Source organism: Salmo salar, chromosome ssa18, assembly GCF_905237065.1.
Source record: "Salmo salar chromosome ssa18, Ssal_v3.1, whole genome shotgun sequence".
In the NCBI taxonomy this organism is placed as follows: domain Eukaryota; kingdom Metazoa; phylum Chordata; class Actinopteri; order Salmoniformes; family Salmonidae; genus Salmo; species Salmo salar.
This window is the reverse complement of record NC_059459.1, coordinates 16670511-16695754: the sequence shown is the minus strand read 5'-3', so window position 1 is coordinate 16695754 and position 25244 is coordinate 16670511. Positions and strand designations below refer to the sequence as shown.

The window sequence follows — 25244 nt, the reverse complement described above, 5'->3', positions numbered from 1 at the left end:
GACTAAGGTTTGCAACTGCACATGGGGACAAAGATCGTACTTTTTGGAGAAATGTCCTCTGGTCTGATGAAACAAAAATAGAACTGTTTCGCCATAATGACTATCGTCATGTTTGGAGGAAAAAGGGGGAGGCTTGCAAGCCGAAGAACACCATCCCAACCGTGAAGCACGGGGGTGGCAGCAGCAATTTCAAATGATGTGGATATATTGAAGCAACTTCTCAAGACATCAGTCAGGAAGTTAAAGCTTGGTTGCAAATGGGTCTTCCAAATGGACAATGACCCCAAGCATACTTCCAAAGTTGTGGCAAAATGGCTTAAGGACAACAAAGTCAAGGTATTGGAGTGGCCATCACAAAGCCCTGAACATTCCATAGAACATTTGTGGGAAGAACTGAAAAACCGTGTGCGAGCAAGGAGGCCCACAAACCTGACTCATTTACACCAGCTCTGTCAGGAGGAATGGGCCAAAATTCACCCAACTTATTGTAGGAAGCTTGTGGAAGGCTTCCCAAAATGTTTGATCTCAGTTAAACAATGTAACTTCTTCGAGCTAGGGGGCAGTATTCGGAAGCTTGGATGAATGAGGTGCCCAAAGTAAACTGCCTGTTACTCAGGCCCAGAAGCTAGGATATGCATATGGTACTGATAGTACTCGATAGAAAACACTCTAAAGTTTCCAAAACTGTTAAAATAATGTCTGTGAGTGTAACGGAACTGATATGGCAGGCGAAAACCCGAGGACAATCCATACAGATTTTTTTTATTTTCAGCTCACCCCTGATTACTATGGCTGTCAATGGGAATATAAAAGTAATACCTCCCAGATTGCAGTTCCTAGGGCTTCCACTAGATGTCAACAGTCTTTAGAAAGAGTTTCAGGCTTGTTTTTTGAAAAATTAGCTAGAATTTGTAGTTTTAGTATGTGGCTCCCATTTTAGCTGTAGTGTTTGTTGCGCGTATTGGTGAGGGCGCGTACTCCGTTATTTATCTCCGGTAATGTCTCCGGTATTCTCTGTCTTAAATTGTATCGTTTATTTACATATTAGGGTACCTGAGGATTGATTAGGAACGTTGTTTGATATGTTTGGAAGAAGCTTATTGGTAACTTACGGGATTCATTTGTATGCATTTTGAACGAGGGAAGCCGGTGGATTACTGAGTCAAGCGCGCCAATGAAACTGACTTTTGTGGGATGTAAAGAAGGACTTTATCGAACAAAAGGACCATTTGTTATGTAGCTGGGACCCTTGTGATTGCAACCAGATGAAGATCTTCAAAGGTAAGTGATTTATTTTATCGCTATTTCTGACTTTCGTGATCCCTCTGCTTGGTTGGAAATATATGTAATGCTTTTGTGTGCAGGGCACTGTCCTCAGATAATCGCATGGTGTGCTTTCGCCGTAAAGCCTTTTTGAAATCTGACAACGCGGCTGGATTAACAAGAAGTTAAGCTTTTAAATGATGTATGACATTTGTATTTTCATGAATGTTTAATATTACAATTTTTGTCATTTGAATTAGGCGCTCTGCAATTTCACCGGATGTTGTCGAGGTGGGTCGCTAGCGACACGTCTAGCCCAAAGTTAAAGGCAATGCTACCAAATACTAATTGAGTGTATGTAAACTTCTGACCCACTGGGAATGTGATGAAAGAAATAAAAGCTGAAATAAATAATTCTCTCTTCTATTATTCTGACATTTCACATTCTTAAAATAAAGTGGTGATCCTAACTGACCTAAAACAGGGAAATTCTACTAGGATTAAATGTCAGGAATTGTGAAAAACTGAGTTTAAATGTATTTGGCTAAGGTGTATGTGAACTTCCGACTTCATATAAATATATACTGCTCCAAAAAATAAAGGGAACACTTAAACAACACAATGTAACTCCAAGTCAATCACACTTCTATGAAATCAAACTGTCCACTTAGGAAGCAACACTGATTGACAATAAATTTCACATGCTGTTGTGCAAATGGAATAGACAACAGGTGGAAATTATAGGCAATAAGCAAGACACCCCCAATAAAGGAGTGGTTCTGCAGGTGGAGACCACAGACCACTTCTCAGTTCCTATGCTTCCTGGCTGATGTTTTGGTCACTTTTGAATGCTGGCGGTGCTTTCACTCTAGTGGTAGCATGAGACAGAGTCTACAACCCACACAAGTGGCTCAGGTAGTGCAGCTCATCCAGGATGGCACATCAATGCGAGCTGTGGCAAGAAGGTTTGCTGTGTCTGTCAGCGTAGTGTCCAGAACATGGAGGCGCTACCAGGAGACAGGCCAGTACATCAGGAGACGTGGAGGAGGCCGTAGGAGGGCAACAACCCAGCAGCAGGACCGCTACCTCCGCCTTTGTGCAAGGAGGAGCAGGAGGAGCACTGCCAGAGCCCTGCAAAATGACCTCCAGCAGGCCACAAATGTGCATGTGTCTGCTCAAACGGTCAGAAACAGACTCCATGAGGGTGGTATGAGGGCCCGACGTCCACAGGTGGGGGTTGTGCTTACAGCCCAACACCGTGCAGGACGTTTGGCATTTGCCAGAGAACACCAAGATTGGCAAATTCGCCACTGGCGCCCTGTGCTCTTCACAGATGAAAGCAGGTTCACACTGAGCACGTGACAGACGTGACAGAGTCTGGAGACGCCGTGGAGAACTGCCTGCAACATCCTCCAGCATGACCGGTTTGGCGGTGGGTCAGTCATGGTGTGGGGTGGCATTTCTTTGGGGGGCCGCACAGCCCTCCATGTGCTCGCCAGAGGTAGCCTGACTGCCATTAGGTACCGAGATGAGATCCTCAGACCTCTTGTGAGACCATATGCTGGTGCGGTTGGCCCTGGGTTCCTCCTAATGCAAGACAATGCTAGACCTCATGTGGCTGGAGTGTGTCAGCAGTTCCTGCAAGAGGAAGGCATTGATGCTATGGACTGGCCCGCCCCTTCCCCAGGCCTGAATCCAATTGAGCACATCTGGGACATCATGTCTCGCTCCATCCACCAACGCCACATTGCACCACAGACTGTCCAGGAGTTGGCGGATGCTTTAGTCCAGGTCGGGGAGGAGATCCCTCAGGAGACCATCCGCCACCTCATCAGGAGCATGCCCAGGCGTTGTAGGGAGGTCATACAGGCACGTGGAGGCCACACACACTACTGAGCCTCATTTTGACTTGTTTTAAGGACATTACATCAAAGTTAGATCAGCCTGTAGTGTGGTTTTCCACTTTAATTTTGAGTGTGACTCCAAATCCAGACCTCCATGGGTTGATAAATTGGATTTCCATTGATTATTTTTGTGTGATTTTGTTGTTAGCACATTCAACTATGTAAAGAAAAAAGTATTTAATAAGATTATTTCTTTCATTCAGATCTAGGATGTGTTGTTTAAGTGTTCCCTTTATTTTTTTGAGCAGTGTATATATATATATTTGCAAAAAAATATATGGGGGATTGGAAGTGATGCAGACAATTACATTGATGGAAGCTACAATATATCTGCAATATTAAAGCTGATCTACCTATAAAAAAAAGTCCTGAGAGAGACACTATCACCCTAAAAGAGGGTGGCTTTTTTTCTTTGACTCTGCAACTCTATGTTTTTTATCATGCTTTGTTTTCTTTCACTTATTCCTCCTCTTTCCCTTCCAAGTGTAGGCATGAAGTCTATTAGAATCCAGCCGTTAGCTAAGAGAAGGGTACGTGCAGACAGACACGTACCTTCCTCCCCCTCTGTGCAGACATTATGATCTCTTCCTCTAATTTAGTTTCAATTAGAAATGGATTATGTACCAGCTGCATTACAGCAAATGGGGGTGGTTTTGTTTGCTTTGTAGTATTAGCTGGGTTCCTTTTCCTAATTATGAAAAATAAAAGTGATTTATAATGGAAAAAAGAATAAGTCCACACACACACACACACACACACACACACATAGTGTCTCTGGCTGCCAGAGAAGAGGTATAAAAGGATAATAGTTTTACAGCCTGCCCACCACATGCTAAATCCAGCAATTACTTCAAGGCCCCGGAATATATACAGTATATTTTTTCATATTTGTTTTAATGCACACAAACACTTTGGCCATTGTTAGAGTCCCACAGAGCTAGGAGGAGATTGATAAATCATTTTTATTTGAAGTCACACACAATGCCTCCCAGCACCACAGACAAAGGGACACACACAGACACAATGGAACAAAGACAAACAGATAGATACACACTTCAAAACAGCTACAGACACACCCACACACTCAAATATCTACATGTATGCTTTGAGGACATGACTTGCTGGATTACCATATTGATATGAGAACATCTGGGACATTCACTCCCTCCATCTCCACATGCTGTGGTAACGGTTATGGTGAGAAACGATTTACATAATGTTGCCATATGGGTATAAAAGAAATAGAGAAATGTTAACGTGAATATAACAATGCTACAGGGCCACTCACCATATCAGAATGCTGCGGTACCACTGTACCAACCAAGTATTCTGCTAGCATACAGACAAGTGTGATGACAAATGTCTAGTAATTTGGCACAGTAACTCACTGTGGGACTGAGCTTTATTACACACACACACACACACACACACACACACACACACACACACACACACACACACACACACACACACACACACACACACACACACACACACACACACACACACACACACACACACACACACACACACACACACCAAGAAACTAGCGCTGGTCCCCATATGTTATAAGTGTATTCCAGCATCCCTCCACTTGCAACATAACCAAGATATTAATTCAGAAATTTCAATAATAGCCACATTGCAAAACAAACAATATTGCTTTCTGGGGTGGCATTGTGATAACAGCAGTGAAAATGTGAATAGTGCTGATGACATATTAAGCAGAGATGAGAGAGAAATAGAGTACACGCACACACAGACATCATTAAGATCTACTACTCCACAGCTCTCTAAAGATGTCTCCTCTGTAGCTTTTTGGTGGCTACAGAGCAGCTTGTTATAGGTAATTGGGGAAGAATCTGTGGATGAGACATGTTGTCGTGGAGATGTGGATGTTTGCAGTAAATGTACTATATGAGGGCCAGAAAACATCACATATGAACTCATATAACCTAACAGAGAGCGAGAGAGCGAGAGAGAGAGAGAGAGAGAGAGAGTCCGATAGCATTTTGTAACTCATATCATAAATCAAATCAAACTGAACTTTATTTGTCACATGCGCCGAATACAAGTGTAGATCTTACCGTGAAATGCTTACTTACAAGCCATTAACCAACAGCTTTAAGAAAGAGCTAAGAAAATATTGACCAAATAAACTAAAGTAAAAATAATAATAAAAAGAATAAAAAGTAACACAATAAAATAACAATAACAAGGCTATATACAGGGGGTACCGGTACCACGTCAATGTGCGGGGGTACAGGTTAGTTGAGGTAAGATTACACAGATGAGGGGGAGTCATAGATACTGTATTCTTTCTATACTAATACTAATACATATGCCATCTCTGCATTTTTGTGCTGCCTCCAAGAAAAATGTAGACACAGCTTTATGTCGTTACACAATTTCACAAAGGAACAAAAGATCAATAGTCTATTCACATAATGGCTGAACGGCCAGGGATCCTCACACTGGAAATCCTCGACAGCAGGTGTCTCATAAAAGCAGGTCTCCCACTGTGCATAAATGACAGAGCAACAAGCCACAACAAGCCGCTACTGATTCAACTTTATTAGAGACAGAGTGGGAGAAAGATGGGGAGTGTTGGAGATAGACAGAGAGAAATAAAGAGAAAAAGAGAAAAAGAGTGAGAGAAAGCCGCTGAAAGCCAACACGCACTCACACACTCACTCACTCACACACTCACTCACACCAACTGTGTGGGTATGTGCATCTCTCCGCATGCGTACATGTGTGTACTATGCGTACATGTGTGTACTAGGTGTACATGTGTGTACTATGCGTACATGTGTGTACTATGCGTACATGTGTGTACTATGCGTACATGTGTGTACTATGCATGTGTAGTCAATTATGACGGAATAAAAATTCAATATAAATTGCTCATAAAATGATTCTCAATTTTCCAATAAAGCCAGTAACGATTGTAGGTTTTCCATCTCCTTCTAAGTGCCAGGGACAATAACTATTTTTCACAATCCCAGGCCCTGTTCAAACAAACATAAATTATCTCAGCCTACCCAAACCTCTGCACGGCTGCTTCCTCCCTTATACCATACTATCTAAACAGTGTAGCTAGACAAGTTCTGTGTGCAAATAAATGTGAGGGGGAGAGAGAGAGAGAGAGAGAGAGAGAGAGAGAGAGAGAGAGAGAGAGAGAGAGAGAGAGAGAGAGAGAGAGAGAGAGAGAGAGAGAGGGAGAGAGAGAGAGAGCATTATACCGAAGAGGATGACGTCATCCTTGGATGAAGAGAGGTGAAACAAGTGTCAGATTTACACTCTGGACTCTGGACACACACACACACACACACACACACACAACACAACACACTAATACATCCCCCTTTTATTTTATTTTACCTTTATTTAACTAGGCAAGTCAGTTAAGAACAATTCTTATTTTCAATGACGGCATCTGTCCTCCATCCATAAAACTCACTCCATCCATGCTACTCCGTTAGGTTAAACCAAACACACACACACACACACACACACACACACACACACACACACACACACACACACACACACACACACACACACACACACACACAGCACCTTGTTATTCAAACACCCAGCTGTCTTGTTGTGCCAGGCTCACTTGTCTTGGCTGGAGTCCTGGTAGCTTAGAGAAACAGACCCTCAGAGTGCATTAGGCTCCAGTCAATGGACTGGGCCCAAAGCCTTGATGCACACACATACACACATACACCAATCCGCAAACACACAACCATCAGAGACACAATGCACATACCAACAACAATAGACAGACACAATGACAGACAGACTGACAGGCACTCTTTCACACACACTCACTTTATATAGCACAATGAGCTTTTTATTTTGCATAATTTGAGTCACTGACTTCCGGTTAGGCCCTTGGTTGCTAGTAGCAACGTCCACTTTTGGGAGAACTGATCTGTGGGGTCGCCTTACACACCACACACACCTCACTGCACGACAGGCTGTTCTAAACCAGAAGGATGCTGAATAAACACACACATTAAACACACACACACACACACACACACACACAAATATACCACATTGTAGTATACCACATGCAGTAGACACACTCTTGCCATCACATTAGTGAGACTGTAAGGTAGCATGTGTACATGTGAACGTTCTTCTTAAATTTCCGGCATAAGTCCAATAAAGGGGATGTTTCCCAGCTGATAAAGTCACACGCCGGGCTGTAAATAAAATAAAAAAATAGAAGCACCAGATGAACTTTAGGAGCACCAGGAGCACCAGATAGATAAACGCCTATATTGGGTCTATATGAATTCTAGCTAGTTTTGAAGCACATGTTGTACCCTAGAAACACATGTGTAACACTGCAAATACATTAGTTTATTATAAATGCTAAAATGTTGGTAAAAACACCTGTCATTGAAATGACAAAGTAATTTGTGGAATATTGTGTTTCTACATTGTGTAAAAGCACTATTTTGCTTTTGTACATTGCTTTTGTAATATTGTACATTGTCTCTTTAGAAGAATCCGGTTTGTGATGACAACATGCATTCATTGCTATGATCATTGATCTCCTGAAGAAGATATCCCTGTTCCTTTCTTTCTGTGCCACCAAATGTTTGGATATACTGGTAAAGTATAACTTTGATAAACAACTATAAATAACTATTGATTTTCTGGTTCGTTAGGAAAGCTATAGTTAGATATTTGTTTTTGGTTGTTGAGTCTATTAGTCCATGCCCATTTCATGCTTATCTTCTTAAAAAATAAATAGTTTCAGAAAATTCTGTGAAGTTAGCTAGCTAAGTCATTGACCTCGATTGTAGTATACCCCTCTGTTTGTTAACTAGCTAACCACTGAGGTAACATGACTGAACAAAGTGTAAACAAATGGTTAACAACACGCAAGTAGTTTTAGAACGGCCCACAACATGATTTATAAATGTAAAATGTCATCCCGGTAATATGGCCCGAATCTTTTGACATGGTTGGTCTAGAAGCAATCTGTTTTCACTGTAGTAATGGTGCAACCATGACGCTAACCAATCTGTATTTGTTTGTTTCTCTAGGGCACTCAGAAACAACGGTACAGCGAACCATTATCATTGCATCAATTAATATCTGGGAGATTTTTTTCATAGTCGCACAGTGCTCCCAAAATAAAATTCCTGGTCGCAGAGCAAAATATTTTGCTGCATTTGCGACCAAATTGGTGGCACTTTACAGCCCTGGTCACGACACAGCGTTCAAGTGTCTATCTATATGAACTCTGAACACAGCCTTGATACAGCAGCCTTGGGAAGAGTCCCTGACAGGAATGGTATCCATGCAGATTCACCGTTTCTGATGGCTCTGCCCACTGGGCACACACTGGTTGAATGTTATTTTGATGTAATTTCAATGAAATTCCATTGAATCAACGTGGAATGACATTAAATTCATGTCTGTGCCCAGTGGGTAGTGACAAATGGAAAATCTATCGATTTCATTAAGCTACTAACACACATGCAAAGATTCCACACTCACTGAACTTTATAAGAAACATTAATGTGTTGAAAATCCCAAATTGTTTGCATAGTTAACTTACACACAGCTCTGACACACACACTTACCCCACCAGACATGCCACCAGGGGTCTTTTCACAGTACCCAAATCCAGAACAAATTCAAGAAAGCGTACAGTATTATATAGAGCCATTATTGCATGGAACTCCGTTCCATCTCATATTGCTCAAATGAACAGCAAACCTGGTTTAAAAAACAGATAAAGCAACACCTCACAGCACAACACCTCTCCCCTATTTAACCTAGATAGTTTGTGTGTATGTATTGATATGTAGGCTACGTGTGCCTTAAAAAATGAAAAAAATTATGTTTTATGTAGTTCTGTCCTTGAGCTGTTGTTGTTTATTAATGTTCTTTATTATGTCATGTTTCATGCTTTGTGTGGACCCCAGGCTGAGTAGCTGCTGCTTTTGCAACAGCTAATAGGGATCCTAATAAAATACCAAATACCTAAATACTAAAAGGACGTTTACTGGCAGACGCGCCACAACAAAGAGCAATCTTAAACCTCAAAAACGCAATATGCGCTCATGATTCAAGTTTTCTTTTGATTCACAGCAGCTTGAAAAAAAAGAGTGTGGACTGGGAAATGATTTAAATATTTAATTTAACCAAAAGTCTGTTAATGTGCTTTCAATGCATATTTCATCAAGACAGGACACATACAGAGGGAGGGAAGAATGTCTGGATGATCATCAGAGGCCGGCTCCCGCAGAGGAGGAGAGGAGCGAGGGATGATGTGGTGATATGGAGGTTGAAATTCCATTTCACTTAACCTCAACAACTTTTCATCAAAGACTAGGTATGCCTTGTTCACTTGTGCTGCCAAAGAATCACTGATGAGCAAACCGTAGTAGTTGAGCAAGCCCCAATGACAAAGGCACAATACGTGAGAAAGATAAAAGACACAGATGAGGAAAAACGCCAACCTGACTACTCTCTCCCTCTTCTCCTCTTTCTCTCATATTTTTTTCTCTATACATCTTCCTCCCATAATACCTTTCTTCCCCTCACCCTCCTGACTCCCTTACTTTCTCTCCTTCTCCCTCAATCTCTCTCTCTCTCTCTTTCTTTCTTTCTGTCTTCCACTCTTTTTTACTTTCTTTCCCCCTCTCCCTCCCTTTCGCTCTCTCCTCCTGCCTGTGTCAGGTTGGCTGGGGAGTAGCCGTGATACTCGTCAGGTTCCTAACCACCCATTACACTCCCAGGCAGGTTGCTAGACACATGGCAACAAGGTCCACCCTCCTCAGGCCAGGGCATGAGAGGTCACTTCCTGCTAGGCCAGGGGTCACGTCAGCAGGTCACCTGGAAGGGTTTTCTAGCAAACTATGAGACCAGCTTAGGAAGCAGATAAACGATCGTCAAAGGAGAGATGGGAAAAGAGAGAGAGGGAGAGAGAGAGAGAGAGAGAGAGAGAGAGGACAGGGATGGATATATAAACTCAGCAAAAAAAGAAACGTCCATTTTTCAGGACCCTGTCTTTCAAAGCTAATTTGGAAAAATCCAAATAACTTCACAGATCTTCATTGTAAAGGGTTTAAACACTGTTTCCCATGCTTGTTCAATGACCCATAAACAATTAATGAACATGCACCTGTGGAACGGTCGCTAAGACACTAACAGCTTGCAGACGGTTGGCAATTAAGGTCACAGTTATGAAAACTTAGGACAATAAAGAGGCCTTTCTACTGACTCTGAAAAACACCAAAAGAAAGATGCCCAGGGTCCCTGCTCATCTGCGTGAATGTGCCTTAGGCATGCTGCAAGGAGGCATGAGGACTGCAGATATGGCCAAGGCAATAAATTGCAATGTCCGTACTGTGAGACGCCTAAAACAGCGCTACAGGGAGACAGGATGGACAGCTGATCCTCCTCGCAGTGGCAGACCACGTGTACCAACATCTGCACAGGATCGGCACATCTGAACATCACACCTGCGGGACAGGTACAGGATGGCAACAACAACTGCCCGAGTTACACCAGGAACGCACAATCCCTCCATCAGTGCTCAGACTGTCCACAATAGGCTGAGAGAGGCTGGACTGAGGGCTTGTAGGCCTGTTGTAAGGCAGGTCCTCACCAAACATCACCGACAACAACGTCGCCTATGGGCACAAACCCACCGTCGCTGGACCAGACTGGACTGGCACTGACGAGTCGCGGATTCGTCTCACCAGGGGTGATGGTCGGATTCGAGTTTATCGTCGAAGGAATGAGCGTTACACCGAGGCCTGTACTCTGGAGCAGGATCGATTTGGAGGTGGAGGGTCTGTCATGCTCTGGGGTGGTGTGTCACAGCATCATCGGACTGAGCTTGTTGTCATTGCAGGCAATCTCAACGCTGTGCGTTACAGGGAAGACATCCTCCTCCCTCATGTGGTACCCTTCCTGCAGGCTCATCCTGACATGACCATCCAGCATGACAATGCCACCAGCCATACTGCTCGTTCTGTGCATGATTTCCTGCAAGACAGGAATGTCAGTGTTCTGCCATGTCCAGCGAAGAGCTCAGATCTCAATCCCATTGAGCACATCTGGGACCTGTTGGATCGGAGGTGAGGGCTAGGGCCATTCCCCTCAGAAATGTCCGGGAACTTGCAGGTGCCTTGGTGGAAGAGTGGGGTAACATCTCACAGCAAGAACTGGCAAATCTGGTCCATGAGGAGGAGATGCACTGCAGTATTTAATACAGCTGGTGGCCACACCAGATACTGACTGTTACTTTTGATTTTGACCCCCCCTTTGTTCAGGGACACATTATTCCATTTCTGTTAGTCACATGTCTGTGAAACTTGTTCAGTTTATGTCTCAGTTGTTGAATCTTGTTATGTTCATACAAATATTTACACATGTTAAGTTTGCTGAAAATAAACACAGTTGACAGTGAGAGGACGTTTCTATTTTTGCTGAGTTTTTTATATAGATATATATATATGAATCACCGATGCTAGCTGCCCATGGGCATAGTTTGGTATTTTGGTATTTTATTAGAATCCCCATTAGCTGTTGCAAAAGCAGCAGTTACTGTTCCTGAGGTCCAGACAAAACATGCCTGGACACTGTCAGCTATTTTATCGCAGTGAAAAAGCACAGTACTTCACCCTAAGCCCTTGCCTGTCTGTCTCATGGTGAAGAAAATGTATTTGTGTTTGGAGAAAAGCGTGTAGGTGTGGGGCAGGTGAGAGAGCCCTGCTTGAATCAGGAAGGCTGTCAGGGAAATATCAGGATGACTAGCTAACGCAACAGCAAGATGATGTGTGTGCGTGGGAGGGGTCTCTAAAGCACGCACACAGGCACACAAACTCCCCTGCCCTCAATTACAATCTCTTGAATCAGCGGAACTTCCTTATGCTGACATACAATCAGAGAGTTAGGCTGAGTGATGGGCTGAGGGCAGGGGGGTATTCCTGCATGGTGAGATCTGACAGAGTGATTGCTCCAGTGTTGCTGGGCAAGGGAGTCCTGGGTAGCTCAACCCCAACTGGAATGCATTTTGTGTGGGCAGAGAACACTCAGAGTGGTCTGTCTCTATCAATCAGCTTCACAGTCAACTGGGGGAACTGGCATCTCTCCTGAGGGTTTAGTATATGACTAATAGGCATACACACAGATCCACTAACATGTTCTCAGCACAGTGATTTCAAGAACCTTTTATTACATACACACACATTGCCACAGAAAAACATCCAGTCACACACTGAAACACACATGGGTGGATAGGGAGGTGTATAATGTGAACGTCAAAGGTTGCAAATTCAAATCTCATCATGGACAACTTAGCAACTTTCAACTACTTACTCATTTTTAGCATCTTTGCAACTACTTAGCATGTTAGCTAACCCTTCCCCTTCCCCTAACCCTAACCTTAACCCTTTTAGCTAGCCCTTCCCCTAACCCTAACCTTAACCCTTTAACTTAACTTCAAACTTAACCCTAACCTTAACCCTTTGACTTATCTTCTAAACTTAACCCTAACCTTAACCCTTTAACTTAACTTCTAAACTTAACCCTAACCTTAACCCTTTAACTTAACTTCTAAACTTAACCCTAACCTTAACCCTTTGACTTAACTTCTAAACTTAACCCTAACCTTAACCCTGACCCGTTACAGATATTTTTCCATTAAATGGTGTACCCCCTATGACTGTGGGCTACACTAGTTTATTTAGATTTGCTTAGAATTCCATGGCATTACTTTATAGTATTTTATGGTATGAAGAATACAATTGAGCATAGCTGAATAAAATAGAAAGGATATTTTCTCCAAACAATTTGAGGGAGTGCGCACATGCGGCTATTCTGTGTTGAGCGGTTAATTTAGAGTTATTTATGTAACTTTAGTTGTGATACAAATGTTAGGCTATATGTTTTGATTTTTCATACATTGTAAGGCTGCATGATGTGACTAATGATGATTTGAAAAAAGTTGCATGAAAGGCATGAGCTCTGCTTTGTTTTTTGCACAGGCTGTACACATTTCATCAGTCTCTCATTCACAATTTGACAAGCACTTTATAATGCCTCGAATTTCCTGGCTGCATCCTCTTTTGGGGTCGTAATACCCCTTTTAAAAAATCCATGCATTTTGCGGCCGGTGGCCGTTGAGCCCTTGGGCTGAATATAATAACTATAATTCCCTTCTCCAGGCTGCGTGCCAAAGCACCTCTCACTCACGTGGCTCTCCATCACATGATTGGGTCTTTCTCACAGGCTACAAGTGAAGACAGACACATCGGGGACGCAACTGCGAGCGTCCTTATCCAATTCCGAGGTGCATTTTGAAGATATTGAAAGAACTGTCCACATTTACTTTTCATCAGCCAACAACATAAATAGGCCTACTGAACAGCAAAAACACTAGCCTATTTTAATCTACTATCCCCCATAGTATAAAAGTTTAACTATTCTATTCTGTGCGAGAAAAAAATATTCCAAACAATCTGGGAGAGTTGTGGGATGCAATAGACCCCAAATGAATACAACCACTAGCATCAACAAAACCTGTTTTAAGCAATGAGCCTGACGCAACAGATCAGAACGTTTCGCTTAAAATGTTGATAAACTATTAGGCTATTTCTTCACATTATAGGGGAGCAATGTGCACATAGCAGCAGGCTATAAGCCTTGAATGTTCCATTAGCAGGAAAACATAATTCTCAAAAGTGACCACAAATGCAATTGTGCATGTAATGCTTTTATTATAAAGGTGCATTTTAATGTTGAAAATGATCTTCCCCAAACTTGAAACTCACGCTCTACGTAGGTATGCCAGTTAGGCTCTACACCCGTTGTAAACTGGATTCATGTGCTTTATTTTAAGAAGTTATTTGGACACTTTAGTTTTGATACAAACCTTACCAAAACATATATAGACCTATGGGCTAGGCTGCATGAGGTGTGAGACTATGATATGAAAAAGTCGCAAAAAAAAGAATGCGCTGTTTGCCTTAAAGTGGGGAGGATTCACAAGTGCTAATATATCATTCCCAAGTGATAGGCTAATATTGTTACCCTATTACACTATTCTTGATTTAATGATATGAGATGTGTCAAGGGAGAAGGGGTGCTTTCATAGACGCGAGGGTCTCTGTGCATGCATTAGGGTTGGTGTATAAGGAGATAGTTTAAAGATTAAGAGATAACCATCTCTCTCTTCCTCACAGGCACCAGGCTCTCTCCCCTTCCTTCTCTCCCTCTACCTCTCTCTCTTTCTGGGCGCAGATGAAAGAAAAAGCTCAGCAGGGATGTGGTGACTGGGTTGTGTCACAGAGCCTAGTAAAGGATCAAACAGTGTCTCGTTCACCTAATGCCTCTCTCTGTCCGTGTCCGTTCATAATCTCAGTGACACACTGTTTATGTGCCTCTTCCTCTCTCTCTCTCTCTCTCTCTCTCTCTCTCTCTCTCTCATCCTTTCTTCCTCTCTCTCTATTTTGCCTACTTTGTCCATAGGGTACCTGCCAACACACAATGTGCCTTTTAAAAGTGAAACAAAACCCTGGGTGTTTTATGTGTATGTGGGTTGTGTTTAGTTGACCTTGAGACAACAGTGACACAAAATGGAGTAAAAATCGAACTGAGTTACAGTGTAAATAAGGTTAGTTCTAAAGTAATGTTAATGCAGCTAATGTCAGAGTACCAACAAGATGAGTTGTGTTACCTGTCAATGCACTGCAGAGTCTCTTGAATCAATTGTGCTGACGCACTTAAGCTAAGCATCTGAGCAACACAATCCAGTTATCATTTCTGCGTAAGCGTCCGCTTACACATACACAAACATTTACTTAGTACAAACTGGCTCTTCATCACAATCACACACACAAACACACAGAATAAGTCCGTGGAAACTTACTTTGGTTCCTAGGCTAGCACATGATGCAAATTGGTGATTCTGTCCCGGGTCAGAAAATCTGATTACCCAAACACACAGCAGTACATTTTTGGATCGTAATGCCATTATTGATTCAATAATGGAGCACTATTTGGCAAGTGTAGGGCCTGGTATTTATCAGATTCATGCTAGAGTGGTCGGATCAGACCTGCAGATATCAACGACTCAGGGAAATCCAAACAGGCTTAGTGAGGGGAGAGTGGGGTTGGGGGGGACTAAGGCTGATAGAAGTTGATAGAAGAAGTTGCTAATAGAATCAGATCTAAGGTCAGTTTTATGATGCAGAAGGTACAGTTGAAGTCGGAAGTTTACATACATCTTAGCAAAATAGTCGAAGGACCTTTTATTTTTGTACATTTCATTTTGATATGAAAGAATCTTCCAAGATGGAGTCTCAGATCCGCCAGAATGGCTTTCACTTCAGCAGTAATACATTTATGAACTTCTTTGAGGAAAAGATCATGATCATTAGAAAGCAAATTACAGACTCCTCTTTAAATCTGGGTATTCCTCCAAAGCTCCATTGTCCTGAGTCTACACAACTCTGCCAGGACCTAGGATCAAGGGAGATACTAAAGTGTTTTAGTACTATATCTCTTGACACAATGATGAAAATAATCATGGCCTCCAAACCCTCAAGCTGCATACTGGACCCTATTCCAACTAAACTACTGAAAGAGCTGCTTCCTGTGCTTGGCCCTCCTATGTTGAACATAATAAACGGCTCTCTATCCACCGGATGTGTACCAAGCTCACTAAAAGTGGCAGTAATAAAGCCTCTCTTGAAAAAGCCGAATCTTGATCCAGAAATTATAAAAAACTATCGGCCTATATCGAATCTTCCATTCCTCTCAAAAAAAATTGAAAAAGCTGTTGCACAGCAACTCACTGCCTTCCTGAAGACAGACAATGTATACGAAACGCTTCAGTCTGGTTTTAGACCCCATCACAGCACTGAGACTGCACTTGTGAAGGTGGTAAATGACCTTTTAATGACGTCAGACCGAGGCTCTGCATCTGTCCTCGTGCTCCTAGATCTTAGTGCCGCTTTTGATACCATCGATCACCACATTCTTTTGGAGAGATTGGAAACCCAAATTGGTCTACATGGACAAGTTCTGGCCTGGTTTAGATCTTATCTGTCGGAAAGATATCAGTTTGTCTCTGTGAATGGTTTGTCCTCTGACAAATCAATTGTAAATTTCGGTGTTCCTCAAGGTTCCGTTTTAGGACCACTATTGTTTTCACTATATATTTTACCTCTTGGGGATGTCATTCGAAAACATAATGTTAAATTTCACTGCTATGCGGACGACACACAGCTGTACATTTCAATGAAACATGGTGAAGCCCCAAAATTGTTTCAGACATAAAGAAGTGGATGGCTGCAAACTTTCTACTTTTAAACTCGGACAAAACAGAGATGCTTGTTCTAGGTCCCAAGAAACAAAGAGATCTTCTGTTGAATCTGACAATTAATCTGGATGGTTGTACAGTCGTCTCAAATAAAACTGTGAAGGACCTCGGCGTTACTCTGGACCCTGATCTCTCTTTTGAAGAACATATCAAGATTGTTTCAAGGACAGCTTTTTTCCATCTACGTAACATTGCAAAAATCAGAAACTTTCTGTCCAAAAATGACGCAGAAAAATTTATCCATGATTTTGTTACTTCTAGGCTGGACTACTGCAATGCTCTACTTTCCGGCTACCCGGATAAAGCACTAAATAAACTTCAGTTAGTGCTAAATACGGCTGCTAGAATCCTGACTAGAACCCAAAAATGTGATCATATTACTCCAGTGCTAGCCTCCCTACACTGGCTTCCTGTTAAGGCAAGGGCTGATTTCAAGGTTTTACTGCTAACCTACAAAGCATTACATGGGCTTGCTCCTACCTATCTTTCCGATTTGGTCCTGCCGTACATACCTACATGTACGCTACGGTCACAAGACGCAGGCCTCCTAATTGTCCCTAGAATTTCTAAGCAAACGACTGGAGGTAGGGCTTTCTCCTATAGAGCTCCATTTTTATGGAATAGTCTGCCTACCAATGTGAGAGACGCAGACTCAGTCTCAACCTTTAAGTCTTTACTGAAGACTTATCTCTTCAGTAGGTCCTATGATTGAGTGTAGTCTGGCCCAGGAGTGTGAAGGTGAACGGAAAGGCTGGAGCAACGAACCGCCCTTGCTGTCTCTGCCTTGCCGGTTCCCCTCTTTCCACTGGGATTCTCTGCCTCTAACCCTTTTACAGGGGCTGAGTCACTGGCTTACTGGTGTTCTTCCATGCCGTCCATGGGAGGGGTGCGTCACTTGAGTGGGTTGAGTCACTGACGTGGTCTTCCTGTCTGGGCTGGCGCCCCCCTTGGGTTGTGCCGTGGCGGAGATCGTTGTGGGCTATACTCGGCCTTGTCTTAGGACGGTAAGTTGGTGGTTGGAGACATCCCTCTAGTGGTGTGGGGGCTGTGCTTTGGCAAAGTGGGTGGGGTTATATCCTGCCTGTTTGGCCCTGTCCGGGGTATCATCGGATGGGGCCACAGTGTCTTCTGATCCCTCCTGTCTCAGTCTCCAGTATTTATGCTGCAGTAGTTTATGTGTCGGGGGCTAGGGTCAGTCTGTTACATCTGGAGTATTTCTCTTGTCTTATCCGGTGTCCTGTGTGAATTTAAATATGCTCTCTCTAATTCTCTCTTTCTCTCTTTCTGTCTTCCTCTCGGAGGACCTGAGCCCTAGGACCATGCCTCAGGACTACCTGGTATGATGACTCCTTGCTGTCCCCAGTCCACCTGGCCGTGCTGCTGCTCCAGTTTCAACTGTTCTGCCTGCGGCTATGGAACCCTGACCTGTTCACCGGACGTGCTTGTTGCACCCTCGACAACTACTATGATTATTATTATTTGACCATGCTGGTCATTTATGAACATTTTAACATTTTAACATCTTGACCATGTTCTGTTATAATATCCACCCTGCACAGCCAGAAGAGGACTGGCCACCCCTCATAGCCTGGTTCCTCTCTAGGTTTCTTCCTAGGTTTTTGGCCTTTCTAGGGAGTTTTTCCTAGGGAGTTTTTCCTAGCCACCGTGCTTCTTTCACATGCTTTGCTTGCTGTTTGGGGTTTTTAGGCTGGGTTTCTGTACAGCTCTTTGAGATATCAGCTGATGTACGAAGGGCTATATAAAAATTAATTTGATTTGATTTGATTTAGCCAAATACATTTAAACTCAGTATTTCAAAATTCCTGACATTTAATCCTAGTAAAAATTCCCTGTCTTAGGTCAGTTAGGCTCACCACTATATTTTAAGAATGTGAAATGTCAGAATAATAGTAGAGAGAATGATTTATTTCAGCCCATGATGCTGCCACTCCCGTGCTTCACGGTTGGGATGGTGTTCTCCGGCTTGCAAGCCTCCCCCTTTTTCCTACAAACATAACGATGGTCATTATGGCCAAACAGTTCTATTTTTGTTTCATCAGACCAGAGGACACTTCTCCAAAAAGTATGATATTTGTCCCCATGTGCAGTTACAAACCGTAGCTTGGCTTTTCTATGGCGGTTTTGGAGCAGTGGCTTCTTCCTTGCTGACAGGCCTTTCAGGTTACATCGATATAGGACTCGTTTTACTGTGGATATAGATACTTTTGTACCTGTTTCCTCCAGCATCTTCACAAGGTCCTTTGCTGTTGTTCTGGGATTGGTTTGCACTTTTCACACCAAAGTACATTCATCTCTAGGAGACAGAATGCGTCTCCTTCCTGAGCGGTATGACGGCTGCATGGTCCCATGGTGTTTATACTTGCGTACTATTGTTTGTACAGATGAACGTGCTACCTTCAGGCATTTGGAAACTGCTCCCAAGGATGAACCAGACTTGTGGAGGTCTACGATTTTTTTTCTGAGGTCTTGGCTGATTTCTTTTGATTTTACCATGATGTCAAGGAAAGAGGCACTGGGTTTGAAGGTAGGTCTTGAAATACATCCACAGGTACACCTCCAATTGACTCAAATTATGTCAATTAGCCTATCAGAAGCTTCTAAAGCCATGACATCATTTTCTGGAATTTTCCAAGCTGTTTAAAGGCACGGGCAACTTAGTGTATGTAAACTTCCGACTTCAACTGTATATCTATGGGCAACCTGTATCCAGAGTAAGTTAAGCACTCACAAGCTCATCACATATCTACAGGACCAGACCCAGCCAGCCTCCTACCTGTTCCCCCATCGCTCTCTCTCTTTCTCTGTAAGACATACCTACAAGGATCGCACACCAGTAATCCTGAGCTAAGTTCAATGGAGACATTCAAAGGGAGAGAAGTGGTCAGCCCACACACACACACACACACACACACACACACACACACACACACACACACACACACACACACACACACTCCCCAGTGTCACATATATATCAATACACACAGGCATAGGCAGCTTCCCATACACACACCTACGCAGAGAGTAAAATGACCTCCCACACATACACAAACAGCAAGGATTTATAAAATAACACACAAGCACACAAAAAAACATCTGTGCCTGAGCTCAGGTTGGATATCACTGCAGCATTTTGATAAATGTAAAAATAGCAGTGGAGACATTTCTTTTACATGTGCATTTAGATATATTTATCTAGACTACAATGGGAAAATGTGCTTTCGGGGGTTAAATCCTTCCGAGAGATGTTCCTGTGTGTGTGTGTGTGTGTGTGTGTGTGTGTGTGTGTGTGTGTGTGTGTGTGTGTGTGTGTGTGTGTGTGTGTGTGTGTGTGTGTGTGTGTTAGTGGTCTCTAACCTACAGCTCAGCACTAACTGAATGAACCCACTCGGGGGCAAAATAAAAACTTCCGCTGGAGTAAGCACACCACTGTGACTTATTGAAATGACCAATGAAAAATCCATTCGCTTTGAAGGGAGCCACCAGACTGAACCTCAATGGAATTAAAGCACACGCATTTATATAACTTGATCTCGAAGTGGCAATAAAAATGAACATAGACTCTATTCTTCTTTACTGTGGTCTCTCATCAACTACAAAGCAAATGATCTGAGGACAAAGTGTTTTATTTGCGATATTTGAAGCCATTACAATTGGGTTCTCGTATTACTTTAAATAGTACCTTATTACTCATTGTGAAACCAGACAATTGTCTACTGTCCCCAACCTCAAGGACAACACACTATCATGAGAGGAAGGAAGCAGAACAGGGCCCCTAGAGTTAAATTTGTGTTGAGTGCCTTCTTTTAGGGGAAAACAGCAGTAGAAGACACTTGATATTCTGTGTCAGCAACCCAACAGTTTCTAGTTCATATCCCACAATATCTGGGATTCGAACCTGAAACCCCCTGAGACCAGGGTCCGACTCTAACCTCAAACCTCAACAATTATCCATCCATCATTCCTCTGGGAGTTCATGGCCTCTTAGTTGGTTTTAGTGTGTACTAGCTGTTACCAGTGCTGCAATTCAGACACGAGCCCAGTGCGTTTTTAGCTCTTTACACTTTTGAAATGACTTGATTGACTTGAGTCTTTATTGTTAAAGCCAAAAGCTATAATAACCTCAACCTCACACAGTCAATAAGAAAGAGGCATAGAACTCAATTAGACGGGGAGTTTATTGCGCGAGCAACAAGACTGCGGATTTACAATTAAAAAAAATATTAAGTGAGTGCTTTGGGCATTTTCCTGCTATAGAATAGATTCACTATGTGCATGTCATGACCGTGATTGATTATTTACATTGGCTAGAGATAGCCCAAGTGTCACGTGTGCCTAGGATTCTATTTTTGTTATTTTTCCTTATTCCCTCGTGTGTGCTTTATTTTGAATTTATTAACCTAGAAGTGCTTTAAATACAGTATTTGCCTATTCAAAATGTTGTGCTGTGTTTTGGATTACTTATTATTTACTTATTTGAGTGACTTCCTTTACTGTGAATCGGTTAACCCCTTTTAAATGTTTGTCTCATTGTGTGGATGAGGGAATGAGTGTGTAAATTAGGAACCTGAGCCTATTTGATTCTGTGATCAGACATATGGGCTCCCGAGTGGCACAGTGGTCTAAGGCACTGCATCTCAGTCATCTATTTCTACACGTGGCCGTGGCCGCGTCGCATAGAAAGAGTTTTCTGAGAAATGCTAGATGTTCCCTGCATAGATGGCGAGGAGCCTCCTTGTGTGGTACAAAACATGGGTCTTTCCTGTAACGTCCAGTAATGGACACCAAAAATCTTTGGTTATATCACATTATCTGGCGTACAATCTGTAGCTATGGTTAGGGAAGATGTAAGGACTTCACCCCGGTGACCCTGCTGTCCCGCATGAACAAATAAAACTTCAACATCCTGCTTCACAGCCCATCTGTGTTCCCCATCTTACCCAACCTGACAGCTCAATTTCCTACTTCACACTCCACACCATGGCCATGAAGCAACTGTAGTCTTAGGAGACTGTTAGTAGACTGTTAAAACTTCTACTAACACAAAATTCATCACAAATGTGTGTAAGTAGACTGTTTTAACTTCTATTAATACAAAATTCAGCACAAACGTGTGTGTGTTTTTTTATTTTACTAGGCAAGTCAGTTAAGAACAAATTCTTATTTTCAATGATGGCCTAGTAACAGTGGATTAACTGCCTTGTTCAGGGGCAGAATGACAGATTTTTACCTTGTCAGCTCGGGGATTCGAGCTTGCAACCTTTCGGTTACAAGTCCAACGCTCTAACCACTAGGCTACCTGCCGGCCCCTGTGTGTGTGTGTGTGTGTGTGTGTGTGTGTGTGTGTGTGTGTGTGTGTTCGTGTGTGTGTCACAGCAAGACATCAGACCAGCTTAATTCAGTTCTCTCTAAATGTCATCTTATATAATTGAAAGCATATATGTGGGTGCAATGTATTTTAGTGCTTCGCATCCCATGATGAGAAATTTGATCTCTAACTTTGACTGAAGGAGTCAGATAACAGAAAGTATAACATTCTACACAATAGTTCACCTGACACAAGACTGAATCCAAACGTTACACTGTTGATTTTATGTGCATTTTACATTTACTGTGCTTTTCGCCATATTTGTTGATAACAAAATCTGAAAATACTCTGGATACATTCAGTAACATGATTGGACTATTCCTGGAAAACATGGGGTAAGTGCAGCATGAGACTAACTAACTGGTGTCTCCAAGTGGACACACACCTCTCCAAAGTGTGCACAGTTTCAATGCATTTTTATGGCTGAAAGAAGAGTCTTCAACTATAAGGTCTTTTAGCTCTCCTAGTTGTGCTGCTGAGGAACTAGAGCAAGCACACGTGTAGTTGTTAAGTTTGCAACACAACCCTGCATCCCTGCCATCACACAATTTCTGTTGTTGTTTATGCAATCCAAAAAAGGTCCATTATATATCGCAATGTGGGTCAGGTGGGCATGATTCCAAAGCTTGTTCTATTGCCAACATGACTAGCCAAGTTATAAAGTATGATCTTACAGTGTTAGTCTTTCACAAGGCAATTCAGAGAAACAGACCGTCATTTTGGTGCACATAGAGAGGAGTCGTGAGTGCATTCAGGTGCGTGTGAAGAGACACATTTTCTTCACAATAAACAAACATAGAGTCATTCTGTTCAGAACAACCCAGGGTATGACGACTTGTCGTCTTGTAAATGTGCATCAAACATAGTGATCATAGACGTTGACACTGTATACGGACTCACGGGTGTTCGTCTTGCTTGTATGACATGAAAGCAGCATTTATTATAATCCTCATCTTTCAAAACACATCAAGTCATCTTCATTTACAGCATTTCCCCCACTCAGACAACAAAACATGTGCAAAAGTTGCCCAATTACCGGGAGGGATGGGGGCAACTTCTTGTCTCGCAAGCTGCTCAAGTTTAGAACGGCTGTCAGTGAAAACCCATACAGCGCTGTGAAGCACAGAGCCTGAGCTCGGACGTCATGTATAACATGTTACTGTACAGCCACTACGTTCCAACGTAGGCGCTTTTAGTGCCCAACTCTGCCATTTTCAACCCACAAAGGGGTTAAATATAGAACTTTTAGGGGTGCGATATATGAAGCAAGCAATAGAAACCTTTTTGGTTCTATCCAGAGACGTATTTTCTACAACAGCAGCATCCAGCTGTTACAATGAAACAATTCAGAAAAGGCACTTGGACACACACACACACACACACACACACACACCAATATCATTTATATGGTGCATATTGTTCAATATGTTTTTTTGTTGTTGTAAAGGTTCTATAAAGAACCATGCTTATAAGGTTCTAAATGGAACATTAATTGTGCTATAAAGAGCCTTTTCCTACGGTTCTATAAAGAACCATTAAAAAAAGGTTCTATATAGCCCCCAAAAAATTGTTACGCAATGTTTACAACCCTTTTTGGGGCTATATATTATCGTTCTTTATATAATCTTTATGGAGAATGGTTCTATAAAGAACCTTTCTAACTCTTAAATGTTATTTGTAGAACTATACAGGCGGTTTTATTCTAGTTTAATAGCCATATTATATTGTTAAAATTCTATAGGTTTTATTAACGTGTTTATTAACAAGTTGAAGTTAAATCAGGTGTGTTAACTCTGGAATGACAGGGGGTCCCTGGGGAGAGCATTGGGAACTACTGACTCAGTCAAACGTTCTCAATTGACACAAGGCCATATGTGAGTCTGTCACAAGACACCATCACTGTCCATAGTCCTATATAACATGTGATATAGCATAATACAACAGATTAGATCAACTGGGATGACACTCTCACACATGGTTGTACAAAAAGAGCTGTAAACAAACCACGCTGCAAAATATTACATATGAGCTGCTGCCCCTAAATTTTAATTATCACTTAAAGTGTGGAGAAAAAAAACTTTATTGAGCGGCAAGGAACCAGTGAAGAGCTCAAAGTGTCAGTATGGTTCCACATAGAACCATCACCCTTCCCTTGAGGAACCCACTTTTTTGAGTACACTTACTTCACTTGCACAAAATCTCTAATCATTGTCTTTCCCCCTCTGTAGCTCTGTGCGCTAGAAGAATTCCCAGCAACAGGTGACTGATGAAGTAGCCTACCATTAAATTACTGTTTAAATCTGTTTACACGAGGCCTACATGATAACAGCTTGTATACTCACACGAAGGCGTGGTAGATGAACGCCCATGCCCTGGGTCTCTCCAGTACATTATAGAGGTAATTCTGGAGACGACGGTAGTGCGCGTTTCTGCGCCCGCTCTGCGCGCTGTAGATGAGCGGCTTCCCGAGCAAACTCAACCGGGCGTCCTTTCGCCTCTCCGCGCCCCCTGCACCTGCCGCGCCTGGCGAGAGCATCCCGTCTCCGACTCGAACAGCGTTGTTCATCATCCTCCGTCCAGACTCCACATCTTTCAACCTATAGTTCTGAGCCCGACGCCCTGGAGAGGTTTTCATCCAGAGCCCAGAACTGGCTTCATCGCCACTGTGGTTGCGGGGCATGGCATCACCAATACCGGCTGGGGATGTGCAGTAACCACGGGGACGTGCACATAGAGTATAAAAGAGTTTGCACAAAGAGGTCTGTTGGAAAAGCAAACTAAGGTGTAGGAAAGAAAAGCATACTGCTATATTGATGAATGAATGTAAATAACTATAATTAACACTAGGCTATTTTATGCTGTCATATACTGGGGTTCGGTGCGGTAAGTAGAATTCTGGGGTTTGGAGACTTCTGTGCTCACGGCGCTTTGGGCATCTGCGTGAGGCGCGGGAAGAGCGGGGTTATGAAGGAGTGTCAACGTCTCCTAGACAGATATTTGGCGAGGGGAGGGAATCACCCGACACTCACTCATCCTTCCTCCCACCCTCCCTCTCTTTCTCTTTCTCTCCCCCTTTCTCTCTTTCTCTGACTTCGTAATATCCACGCGGCTCTGGATTTGCACAGACAGACAACCAGCTCGATGTTTCTGAACCCGGTTCAAGCTTGCCTTCCAAAGTGGCGCTTAGTTTGGCTCTTCAGTGCGCGCGTATTCAATCATGGCACAGCAGTTGTGTAGAATATTGAATCCCTCGAAAAGAAAGTATGTGGAATTAGAGAACAGCAACAAGCCCATGGCTACCTGGGAATTGTATTGA

At 42.7% G+C, this 25244-nt stretch overlaps 1 protein-coding gene across 4 annotated transcripts in view; it reads right to left on the bottom strand.

Annotated features, from left to right (window-relative positions):
- kcnq5a (potassium voltage-gated channel, KQT-like subfamily, member 5a) overlaps positions 1–24906 on the bottom strand; it is a 110767-nt gene extending 85861 nt beyond the window's left edge. For 3 of the 4 annotated variants that reach the window (XM_014154577.2, XM_045700815.1, XM_014154579.2), the window contains exon 1: positions 24271–24906. In XM_014154577.2, the coding sequence (XP_014010052.1) occupies positions 24271–24608 (338 nt within the window). In that variant the 5' untranslated portion in view covers positions 24609–24906. The remainder of the gene's footprint in view (positions 1–24270) is intronic. The other variant, XM_014154578.2, reaches the window with a different exon arrangement.
- Between the last annotated feature and the right edge of the window lie 338 nt (positions 24907–25244).